This window comes from Carassius auratus, chromosome 43 (genome assembly GCF_003368295.1).
Source record: "Carassius auratus strain Wakin chromosome 43, ASM336829v1, whole genome shotgun sequence".
Classification (NCBI taxonomy): domain Eukaryota; kingdom Metazoa; phylum Chordata; class Actinopteri; order Cypriniformes; family Cyprinidae; genus Carassius; species Carassius auratus.
In genome coordinates, this window is record NC_039285.1 from 16168518 (window position 1) to 16181508 (window position 12991).

At 35.6% G+C, this 12991-nt stretch overlaps 1 protein-coding gene across 1 annotated transcript; it reads left to right on the forward strand.

Annotated features, from left to right (window-relative positions):
- The first annotated feature begins 4135 nt into the window (after positions 1-4135).
- On the forward strand, positions 4136-9845 carry gins2 (GINS complex subunit 2). The gene is made up of 5 exons (XM_026231232.1): positions 4136-4821; positions 5335-5449; positions 5537-5636; positions 6239-6365; positions 9608-9845. Exons 1-5 carry the CDS (start codon positions 4732-4734, stop codon positions 9722-9724), a joined length of 549 nt encoding a protein of 182 aa, XP_026087017.1. The 5' UTR covers positions 4136-4731; the 3' UTR covers positions 9725-9845.
- The last annotated feature ends 3146 nt before the right edge of the window (positions 9846-12991 follow it).

The window sequence follows — 12991 nt, forward strand, 5'->3', positions numbered from 1 at the left end:
ATCATACATCAGTTTCTGTGAGGACATGTGTGTTCTTTATCTTTTAACAACGACAACCCTTGGTTCAGTGCAAAACTCAAAACAGCTTTGCCAGGCCAAAGAGGGTGCCTATGGGAGTAGGGACAAAAACTAGGCCAAATACAATAAGTACAATAAGGGGGATAAGAGTGCTCAACAGCTTTCAAGTAATGACTCTACAACAGTGTGGAATGGCCTGAAAGCCATCTCCGTCTACAAGACCCCATCCCCCAGCACCTAGGCCAATCAACACCTGGCTGAAGATCTGAATGAATTGCAGGTTTGAAAAGCAAAAGCCTGGTCTGACACCCCACACCCGCTCCGACCATCTCACAGGACGACCATCAACACCCTCCCTCTCCCTCCCCTCTATTGTTTCTTGTCCTGTACTCAAGATCTTCGATGAGGATATGTGCAAAGTCTTCAGAAAGCAGAAGATAAGGAAAGCCAAAGGCCTAGATGGTGCCTCTTCAGCCTGCCTTAAAGCTTGTGCTATCCAGCTATCACCCATGTTCACAATGATCTTCAACAGATTCCTGGAGCTGTGTGAAGTCCCCTCCTGTTTCAAATGCTCCACCATCATCCCCTTCCAAGAAACCAAAAATCAAAGGACTTAATGACTACAGACCTGTTGCTTTAACATCTGTGGTAATCCAAGAGACGTGCTGGGCTACTTGAAGGACATTACTGGACCCTTGCTTGGACTTACCAAGCAAACAGGTCTGTGGATGATGCAGTCAATATTTCACTATATCCTCCAACATCTGGCCAAACCAGGGACTTATGCAGGGATCTTGTTTGTGGACTTCAGCTCTGCTTTCAACACCATATTCCCAGACACCCTTCAGAATAAACTCACACAGCTCTCTGCACCCACCTTCATCTGTAATTGGATCACCAGCTTCCTGACACACAGGCAGCAGCTAGTGAGGCTGGGAAAACTTACATCCAACACCCGCACCATCAGCACCGGAGCTCCTCAGGGCTGCGTTCTCTCCCAACTGCTGTTCTCCCTCTACATGAAGGACTGCACCTTTAAAGACCCCTCTGTCAAGCTGCTGAAGTTTGCAGACGACACCACAGTCATCGGCCTCATTCAGGACGGTGACGATTATACGTACAGACAAGAGGTTGAGCAGCTGGTCACGCTCGAAACTGTGGAGATAATCGTGGACTTCAGGAGAACCCCCCTCCCCCCGCTCTCCCTCTGTGGCTGCAGTGGAATCATTCAGGATCCTGGGCACAACCATCTCTCAGGACCATCTAATCTGAGATTTAGGTGTACTAACTTTGGACGCAGATTTACGGTAACATACGCCTTCATTTAATCTACTTGAGAAAATAATTTCAGAGTCAGAATAAATCACATGCAAAAATGTATTATCAGTCAGGTTAGTATTATGCCAATTACATAACCAGTTGAGAGATCTCAAATCAATACAAGACATCCAATTCTCAAAGAAGATAAGAGTAAAAGATACATACCTGACTTCAGGAAAATACATAATATGGAGTGAAGAAACACACCATATTACGGGCTTTCTGGCTATGAATCCCCGATTCTCTTGAAATTATTCCTTGAGTACCTTAAGTACCTCAGACCAAGACAAACATCCCTTGAGATGGAGACAGAAACTAACAATTCACCTCTACAGTGAGCAAAATAGCTCTTAACTCTTAGGACCTTTAACACTTGTAGTCTATTTCATGTAAAATTGAGGCCATTTTACCAATCGCCCCAAGACAATTCAGATGACACCAAATTTAAATCTCACTTGCATTCATGTACGATATTTTATTCCGCTATTGACCATTCTGAGTGAGCTCTGTGAGGGGAAGGAAGGGGATGAGGAGGAGCCAGTGCATATGTGAGAGGACAGAAGTCTGTATGTTAATGCACTGTGTGTCTATTGTATGTCTCAGAAGATCCAAGTATCTGAGGTTCGGTAATTCTTACAGTATTAAACTGTTTTCTCATTCCTGTAATGATAAAAATATTAAACTGATCTTTCAATCCAATCATATAATATCTCCTAGAGGGAATTTATTTTGTTTATTTTTGGAATGGGTATATTGCTGATATTCGTTGGAAAGAGGCATGGTTAAATCCATATACATTTTGCATTTTAAATAAGGTTATAGAGGTATACTTTAAAACACTCCACAAAATCTACCCATGTAAAGCTTTCTTATCAAAATTCATGGATCTTGACGACAAATGCAGTTTTTTTGTAATGTACACGAGAAAGACTTGGGTAATTTGTTTTACAGCTGTGATGTATCTTTTAAATTTTGGGTATGATGTTAGTTTTTTTTTTCTATTTACCCCAAGAAATGTTAATTGTAAATGATATTTTAAAGATGTTACATGTTCTTACACACACTGAAGAAAAATGTTTAAATATGTTCTAAACTTTTACATTTTGAATATTAAATTCATAAACAAAAATGAGCAAATTCACTTATATGTGAGATATTCTTAAAATAAATGAGTCGTTTAAGACCTTAGTGTTAATTAATTACAAAAAGAATGAAAATTTGTTACATTTTATGGTAAAATTGTTTGAAAAATAATGTCCCTGCTATGCTTTTCAACTCAATTGAACGCTAAATGTGTCTCTAGGGAAAAGGAAGAAATATCTGTTTGATTGTTTTTATTTATTTTTTTTTTATTTTGTTTGTTCCTGTATGTTGTATGATTGCAATAATTTGAATAGGTTGTTGTATTTATGTTAAAATGTTTTGTTAATCTTGTTTGAAGCAATAAAAAATTAATAAAAATTGTAGAAAACAAATGGAAACACCAAAAGCACCTTTAATGCAGGGGCGCCCCCATGTGGCACCTAAAAGATGGTGCATACTTTTAGAAAAAATGGTGTTAATGTAAAAATAAAAAGAGACAGTGAAAGTGACGTGACTTTCAGCCAAGTATGGTGACCCATACTCAGAATTTGTGCTCTGCATTTAACCCATCCAAAGTGCACACACACACACTGTGAACACACACCCGGAGCAGGAGTCAGCTGTAAGCACAATTAGAAATAAGTCATTAGCACGAATCCGAGTCCCGTCGGATTCCCGTCGGATTCCATTGGCTGTAGTGTAGGGATGAAGACAACAATTCCCATGGTTCCACACTGGTTTATGTACACATTGTAACCAGCCTAAATCAGTAAAAACATATAATAATAGAATGTTATGCATATGAAAATGAGAGAATTATATGAAAATAATTATTTGAAAAATATGAACTTAAATTTACTTTGGAAAATATACTTGGAACAGCACTAAGGAAAACATGTGTACAGTTAATTTCATATTTGAAAGAGACTCCTAGAACAAACATGAAGATCACAGAATAGTAGGTGTTCCTTTTATTTAATTTCTTTTAATTTCTTTTGTTTATTCTGTTATTTTTTTTCAGCCACTGTTTGTTCCACACTCCAGTCCAGCAGGTGGCTGTAAAGCATATTTTTGCCAACCGCCAAAAACGCTTAAGAATAATAATAAGAGGAAGAATTGAATCATTTTAAAATATATAATGCTTTAATAACATATTAAAAATGAGATCTGTTTAGCAATTTTTAAATTTATTTAGCTTTTCCTATTCCATCAATGGTCCACACTTCAGTCCAGTAGGTGGCGAGAATGCACCTATCGCTTGTTTTCCAACCGCCACAAAACACCAAAAGAAGAAGAAAAGGAAGAAGAACAGTGCGTATCAAACGGGATGTATCGGCTGCATCCGAAAACTTAGGCAGGTTACTTGCTGCCTCATCAGGCAATGACTTTGCAGGCAGCGTTTTTGCACGAAGGCACCTCACGAAACTGATTTTGGACAGGCTTCTGAGGCAGTGTAATGGTTTAATGATCTACAGCAAAATATAGAGAGCTTTGTTGATAACTAATTGAATATTTCATTACTGCAATATTGATTTCTCGCTAGAAATGACATCAAAAGTGGAAAACGTTGATCAGAAACATACATTTACACACAAACTGACCACCGACCACAACTTTCAGATGCCATCTTTATTTAGTTTGTAACATAATGTATTTTAGTTATTTTATTTAGTTCAGAATGTAACGCACAAGATTGTGGGATATCAAAGGCAGCGAAGGATACATCTATGCTGCCTTCAAAAATCGGCCAGATGAAGGCATCTCAGGAGACAGGAAGTGAAGCTAACATTGAATTCGAACGTGCCGTGATGCCTCACGTCCTTAGAATGCGTCCTCCGAAGGCAGCATTTTTCAGTTTTCGGATGCAGCCATCGCCCTCCGAAGGGCACTTCGGAGTGAAAACAATCATGAACAACCACATTAAAGGTCGTTCCAAACCGAAGTGCTCAAAACTGGCCACTTCAAAGGGCCCATCGGAATGATCCTTTGCGCAGATTCTTTCAATGATGACGGCCCCTCCGTGTGGGCACGTGATGAATGACGCAGAAGGGCACTACTAGACACAAGTGGTTTGGTCCACTACATCCTTCAACCCTTCGAGGCTTTCACTCCGGGGGGTAATCCCTTTGAAGGGATTAGAGCATAGGGATGAGCCCTTCTGAATGGAACACAGAGGAAGAAGAATGACCGTTAGAGGGCAGCTCCAACCATAACTCGTTCCCTCAGTCAGAGCAGCTTTGGTTGCCTCCTCGTTTCTCTGACGTCATAGACACACGTCCGAGAGACACGCGGGAAAACTGCCACAGCAGAATGGATCCAGCGGAGGTAGAGTTTCTCGCAGAGAAAGAGATGGTAAAAATTATCCCGAATTTCAGTCTCGACAAAATCTATTTGATTGGGGTGAGTAAATATGACAGCTAGTTTATGTTTTTAATCAGTAAAGTGATTATTGTAAGTCTCTGTGTGTTATAAATTTATGCGTTTTGTTTGCGTTCATAACCTAACATAACTAACGTTGACTAACTAACGTTAGGTATTTAATCCTTACATGTGTGATTAAAATATGATTATTTTTGTTCAAACCTGATTTTCTTATTTTGGTTTTGAGTTGTTAAGGTTTAGCTCATACTAAATGCTAAATATAATCTCTGTTGCATTTGACATGTTGACATATATCAAGCAAAAACATCTTATGAGCAAACGGAGGAAGTAACGTTAGTATGTTCCCCCAAACAACTGTTAATACTTAGCCGTTAAATAGATGAATCCACGTAATGCATAGAAGCAGAAACTATGTATATAGCCCGAAGTAGGGTTTTTTGTTCGTTGTCTTAGTGTATTGAACATTTAGCAATATTCTAATTAAGTCACATTCATTAATACATGACATGATGTGTATAAACAAACTTTTAGGGAGATCTGGGTCCGTTTAACCCGGGTCTGCCAGTGGAAGTCCCCGTGTGGTTGGCCCTCAATCTTAAACAGAGACAGAAATGCAGGATAGTTCCTCCAGAGTGGATGGACACTGGTGAGTTTAATCACATATCTGTGCTTGGATAACGTTACCATCTTTCTTGAAACCACCTCTAAAAACAGATGATATTTTTGTTTTCAGACAAACTAGAGGATATCCGTGAACAGGAGAGAAAACTAGACACTTTTACTCCTATTCCGAGTCTGTACTACATGGAGCTAACCAAATTATTACTCAACCAGTAAGTACCACTTCACCTTCAGCATCTTCAGATAAAATACCTCATGCAATCAGAATCAGAGTTTTGTGGCTTTTTAATTATGTTTTTGTTTACTTTGTGTCATAATTTTTAGGGAATGATTAAAATGTGTAAAAAGAGAAAACTGTCTAAAAATATGAACAGAAACCACAACAGCTATTTTGCTTAAAGTTTTGGCTATTCAGAAAAAAAAACAAGCTCTTTTTATGTTTCCATCTTAAGCTAACCATTTCAATTAAAAATGCATAAAATGAAAGAAAATTTTGCTCAATTAAGCATGATAGACATTTAAAAAAAATCATTATTCTTTATTCTTTCAAAATGTAGACCTATTAATGTCAGCATAAATTCTTGGTGCTTCAACATACGATCAGCATTAATTATGATACAGCATTTTGAATCGGATATATGTTCTTTGAAAGCATGGTGAAACATTCCAACAAAGCTAACTGGCATGTTATAACAATTATTTTTTTGTGTGTCAATTTTCATATTAAAGCCATTAAAACTAACCATATGATTCATGCACACTTGTGCATTGGCTTTGAAATATAGTTAGTTTATTATTTATTTTTTTTGTGCAGTGCTGCAGATAACATCCCCAAAGCCGATGAGATTCGAACCCTAGTGAAGGACATCTGGGACACGCGTGTGGCCAAGCTAAGACTTTCTGCGGATAGTTTCATCAGCCAGCAGGAGGCTCACGCGCAGGTGAAATACAACTCCTAGTTAATGTGACATGTTGGCATCAGTGGATCAGAACCACAGAAAGGAATATGGGGTGTCTGATGGATTAACGGTTTGAATGTAGCAAGGTTTCCATGGCTTTGAAGAATTTGAAAATATCAGAAAATTAAAAATGGATTTCTAGGCCATTTCAAAGTTGAATATGAATTATTCCTTATTCATATATATAACCTTTTGGCAATGAGAAATTTCTATTTATAAGTGCAGTTTCTTTGATGGAGAGAAAAAGTATTTTTTCCTATAATCTTAACAAGTCATGGAAAAAACGTAAGTAGAATAATGGCATGTAATTTTGGTTTCTACTTTATGGTCGCGGAGTTCCGTCTGATGTCCGCACACAGACACGTGGAGTCTCACTCATATTTGTAAATATTAAGCTGCAAAAATAATATTTAAATATGAATTCTGTGTGTCTCCGTGTTAATTAATGGTGCAGACATTCGGTTTTGTTTACTATTTGTGCAGAAGTGCACATGGCACTTGTGTAGTACAGTTAGTACAACACACATTCTGCTTGGATCATGTTCATCTTCAGTTTCTCTCTTAACAGCAGTTCAGTCAGTGTACTGTTTGAGTAAATTAATTACTTGGGGATATTGGTTTATTTCAACTCAGAGGGAGTTTCAGCCACGTTAAAAAAAAGTGAATAAAATGTGGATTTATGCTTACTGAAGACATGAACAGTTTCATACGATTCAGTCTGATTTGGTGAACTGGTTCAATCGGTTCCTTCCCTTAACTGTCACTCACATTTTTTGAACATAGACTTTATAGTGCACGATTCAAACTTAAATTTTTGTAATTCATGAATGAAAGCATTTTGTAACATGATATTGATGTACCATTTACATGCAAATGCAATGTCTGATTTTAAAATGGGTTTTAAAGGATGAATTTTGAAATTAAGTTTTCAGTTGATATATAATTTCAAGGCAATAAAAAAGTATTTTTTTTTTTTTTTTTTTTTTAACAAAGGTCAGAACTCCTGTTATAATGATTTTTGAGGGTGCACTCTTGTCATAAATTAATATATTACTTTTCCTACATAATTTTTAACAAAAAACATTGGTAAAATATATATTTGGGAGTCTTAGACCTTTCCAATGATACATATTTTGTCAAGATTAGATTTAATTGTAAAATATTTAAATAAATGTTGACAAGTTGATAGATAAAGGGTTAAGGAGAACGGTGAACTTGAATTTAATGACTTAAATATTCATCTGTTCATCACATTGAACTATGGATGATCTTCAGAAAACATTAAATATAGTTCATGAACTTGTTGGTGCTTTATAATGTTTTTGTGCCTTTTGTGAGGCTCAACACTAACAGAATAGTATACAAACAATATCGGTTTTGGGTCAGTCTCTTCTGAACGACACTCGATCCGCAGAAGATGTCAAAATAGTAGCCGATACCGATCCTAAGTATCAGATCGATGCATCCCTAATAAAAAGTTAACGATGCGATGTATCGTGTAAAAGGTGTGCATCGGATACAAGTTGGCATTTGTATCACGATGCATCGTTTCTAACATGCTTGCATCAGTAAAATATGATTTATTAATATATTACTAGTGTATGTGCTGTACTTTTATTGTTTAGATAGTAACCAATAATCTGTGACCAATATTTTATTTGTAGATTGATTTCCCATCCCATCTCTGTTTTTCAAGCTCACTCTCTCATGACCGCTGCTGCTGCGTGTATATACACATCGCATCACACCTAACAATTCCATCGGGGCTAAAACTAAATTCACACAATCTCACTCATTTGTGCACGCTTATTCTAAAGCAGCCCTAATGTCGATCATGGACCAAATCAATCCACCATTACAGACAGCGAATATATCTGCACTGTTTAATGCATTTGAGACATTATGTTTTCCTGACATGTCACGGATATGTTTTTCATATTTCAAAGATACCCTTGAAAAAACACATGCATCATTTTCAATGTCAACAGTCAGAATTTAAATGCAGAAAAGTGTCCAATATAAGTGATAGGAAAAAGCTACATAATTATGTATTTCACACTTGCTTATGCAAACATAGGACAATCAAATTTGTTGTCATTCATTAATCCGAATATATATATATATATATATATATATATATATATATATATATATATATATATATATATATATATATATATATAATATTATTATTATTGCCATCCATATAGAGTTTTATCACTGAGGTAATGTGTAAATTTATTTTCAAAGAGTAATTAAAAATAAAGCGGTCTGTTTTTTCTTCCGCAATCACTGTAATGACTCAGAGGAAGATCGTTCGCTGCAAATTAGGTGTTCATAACCTGTCGTGTCTTTTTCAATGATGAAATTACATTACATTACACTTTTCATGTATTGTTCTGTACTCAGAAAACCCAGAGAAATGAATCTACACACGAAGAAGCTCATAAACAGATGATTACGATAGTATATGATTTGTATGTGATTTTCATAAGATTTAGGGTATTTTCATAATAAAGTATTTTTACAGAAGAAATGCAAAGCAGGTGCACCAATTATCTACTTATAAGGTTTCAGGTTGACATAACAAACCTGCGTCTTGTATTTATTTTCATTTCAATAGTTACAGAAACAGAGCTATAGGCACAATAAATGCACATGAAACATACTGACATTTGACCTAATAAAAATGTTATGAACGCTTAGCATGTTCACCTTGGTGATAAACACATCTTTTCCTTTATTTTTTATTATTAATCTTTTATGAGCAATAAGGACATAATATTCTCACTTAACAATTAGCTAAAATAGAATTAATAATTATATTGCTCCAGGTGTTCAGTTTCAAAAACATACAAGGCACAAATTAAAAACATGAATATTTAAAAAGGCGGACATTATTCAGTTTATAAGTGGTTGTTACTGTACAACTGGCTGTTATGGTCTAACACTGCATTGCTGCAAACTGTATACATTTGACAACAGTGTGGAGGTAACCACGCAAAAGCCATGCTAACTGTCTTCTAGAGGAGTTTCATGTCACAGGGCTAACTGTGGCGCTAACCCCTTTCTAAGTTAGTGTGAAACAACATTATTTTACCCAGGGTTAAAAGCAGGCCTAAAAAAGCCTAAATGCAGGTTTTTAAATTCTCTTTAACTGGTGTGATTTAGTCTTGTTAAGATGTCAGTTGTTTGATAAACTCTCATTCTTTTTATCTATTTAGCTGGATAATCTCACGCTAATGGAGATCAACACCACACGCTCATTTCTGCTGGACTCTCTGAACTACATGTATAAACTGCGCTCAAACCTGCAGCCGGGCAGAAGTCAGGACTACTGAGAAGTTCCCAAATAATGCAGAAATTCTCTACCAGATCGAGCTGTTATTTTTCAGCCTTGAAATGTTTTGACCATTTTTATTTGTGTTGTCTAAATAAATTTGTACACTTTTTTTTCACGTACATTTCAATTTGCTCAATGTTTTCTGCAAAACTACACAAAAATGCTTTTAATTTGCACAGTTTAACCTTGTTCTCATTCAGAAAACACAAGCACACAATATAATTACCTCATGTGTCATACATTTATCATGTGTTGACAATAAGCAGTAAATCTGATGACACCCATCTGAATCTCAGGATAATATAAACAGGAGCAAAGGTGATTATGTGTTTAGGAAAATGAATCCTAGTGGTGGGAATCATGAAGAGGAGGGGTAAATATAAAAGAAGGGGACTGGGTCAAAGATCTGTAGTTTCTGATGAAATACGAAGCACTATAGTTGACCATCTTCTCGTGAATTGAATGGCCACGAGAGTGGTTGACCTACATGATCATCTACAGGGTTTTTATACTACTTACACATACAATACAAGTACTTTTGTTGTAGAGAGAACTTCCACTATTCTAAGTACAGTAAATACTGTAGCAGGTTGAATACCCTCAAACTGGTGACTTGAACTGATTTGTAGCCAAGTGCTTCATGAATGTACTGTATTCTTAAAAAAGGAGAAACGATTGTCTAGGGTAGACAGATAAAAGTATTTTGTCAGAAGACAAAATACCAAGGAACTTCTTAATGTTCTTTTCTTCTGCAATATTATAGCATAGTAATGCAAATTGGAAGAGGATATTGAATTAATTTACAGTAATTAACAGTTTACTGTATTTTGTGTTCATATTCAATTCTTCTGAATTTTAAATTTCCTAGTGCTTTTCATCGACTGCGAGATCTCTTCACAGTAAAATTAAACTTTTATTAGTGGTTATTGCTGAATTTCACTGTATCTGCACCTCTTTGTTGAAAACTGTAATTTGCAAAAAAGGTACTTATTTGCAAAATTATTCCTGATTCCCACAATGAGGTTTTCGTAGCGGTGTTTTGAATGGATCTCACTAGTGTTCTTTAGGCAGTGGTGTGTTATAAGTCTGTATTTGTCAGGTTTATGTCATCTGAGGCCAAAGTTCGATTCTGACAAAGAATGTTTTTGACTAAAATTTTTAATTTGAAATGTAATCTTGTAATTTGGAAGTGGAAGACAAACTATGACCATGGGTAGGCCCTGTACTACTTTTACTGTGGTCCAAACTCTCTTGCACACAGTGGAGTAAACATGGTTCATCACAAGACAAAGCTTACACATTTTTGCTTTCTGCTATTTATCTAGGTAACACCTTGACTACATCTTGCACATTGTGCTGCAACCTGCAAAGATATACACAAAAACAAAAAAGGGATTAAATAACAATGTTTAATTTTTTAGTTAACCTTTCTGAATAATACTTATGATATAAAAAAGAAAAAAGAAATCTACTGCTGAAAGGCAAGTGAGAAAAATGGAAACTCGCTGTCCACTCTACTGTACATCACACAATTTTGAAGCCAAAAAGTGGAGATTGTGTGACCACCACAATGATGTGTCCCTTCTGGATATGATTAATTCTGTATGTCATAGCATACAGTTTCATCAAGCAGTTGCCTCAAATATGTTTTTTTTTTTCATACTACTTATTCAATTACGGAAGTTCTAAGCGGCCATGCATTATAATTTTTTTCCTTCTTGTTTTCTCGTTATAACGACTTCATTTTCTCGTTATCTCGACATAATGAAAGTCGTTTTCTCGTTATGACTTGATTTTCTCAATATCTCAACATTATCTCAAGTGATCGCACCTTATTTAGCTACTAGCTGCTGTAATGTTAATCCAGGAAAATGAAATTAAGAAAATCACTCACTGCTCTTGACTGATTTACTCCGTTGTTTTAACAAGAATGAGTGCACAGTCAAACCAAAAATTATTCAGACACCATATGTTATTAAATATAAATAAATAAAGTTTTAATAGTTAGGTTCAGGACACTATAATTAATTTAGGTAAGTCAGTATAGCTAAATAAAGTGAACTGTGACATATTATATATATATATATATATATATATATATATATATATATATATATATATATATATATATTACATATCTTTCTATCAAAGTTATCGGATATTATCAAGATGAATTTGTTCTGACAGTTCAACTCTGATTTCTTATCATATTTTATTACCATTTTATAAACTACAGCAAATAAGTTGTGATAATGTAAGAAATGTTGAAGGTGTCTGAATACATTTTGGTTTGACAGTTAATTAGATTTTTACAGTGAAGACTATGCAGTGCTATTTTATATTTAATTATTTGTTTTCTGTACCTGTACACCTACAAACATGAAACAACTTAAACATTGTGCGATTAGCACAAATAAATAGAATTAACATATAAATTAAACAATTTTAAACAGGGCCCACTGGTACAACCTGCACCGGGGCCCCGCAAACCCCAGCTATGGCCCTGCACTTTAATGTACGCAGACCTTCCTCGTGATCGCTATAATTTGTGCAGTCTTGGCCATTGCTGACATTTAGTTAATACATAAATGTTAAATGTTTGAATCAATATGATTATTTTGTGTATTAAGTTCTTACTGGATGCATGAGTTTCTCCAACGCGTTCTGTGTCATAAAATAACTGCTTATCAAAACCAAGGTTGACGTCAGTGTATTCTGATTGCACCTATATCTTTATTTGTGCCTCTTTTAGGCACACGTTTGGTAGTTAATAAGCGGAGATGTTCTGTTTATCTACAGTAGGACGGGATTTAACGATTTTGCTATTTAAAAATGTTAATAACTAAAACAAAACGTTTGGTGTACTGTCTCTGGAAAAATCAACAGTGATTGATCAGCCTTTAATTATGCACAGTATTGTAGACGTAATTACCTATAGGCGAAGCAAAATTTGCTGAAATATACAGTAGGCTACAGTAAGAGCGCTTGCACGGTTGTCCATCAGATGCCTGTCAAAGTTGAGTTTGTTACTATAGCAACAGTAAAACTGTCATAGATAGCACACATATGTCTAGAAGATGTCTTTTAAAGATCTCTTGATCTGGAAAGCATCTGCTGTCTGCAAACGTCTGACAGACATCTTTCAGATGTCAGTTTTACATACATTCCAAATCATAAACATCTTAAAGACATCTAATAGACATCTATTTGACATCTAAAAGGAAACGTCCTATAGACGTATTGCAGATGAGCAAACACAATTAAA

What these genes read in the sequence shown, in the direction of transcription:
- gins2 (XM_026231232.1), top strand. Translation starts at nt 4,732, where the DNA reads ATGGATCCAGCGGAGGTAGAGTTTCTCGCAGAGAAAGAGATGGTAAAA. An exon ending in TCCAGAGTGGATGGACACTG is followed by an intron (nt 5,450 to 5,536) that starts GTGAGTTTAATC and finishes TTTTGTTTTCAG; the next exon opens with ACAAACTAGAGGATATCCGT. An exon ending in AGCAGGAGGCTCACGCGCAG is followed by an intron (nt 6,366 to 9,607) that starts GTGAAATACAAC and finishes TTATCTATTTAG; the next exon opens with CTGGATAATCTCACGCTAAT.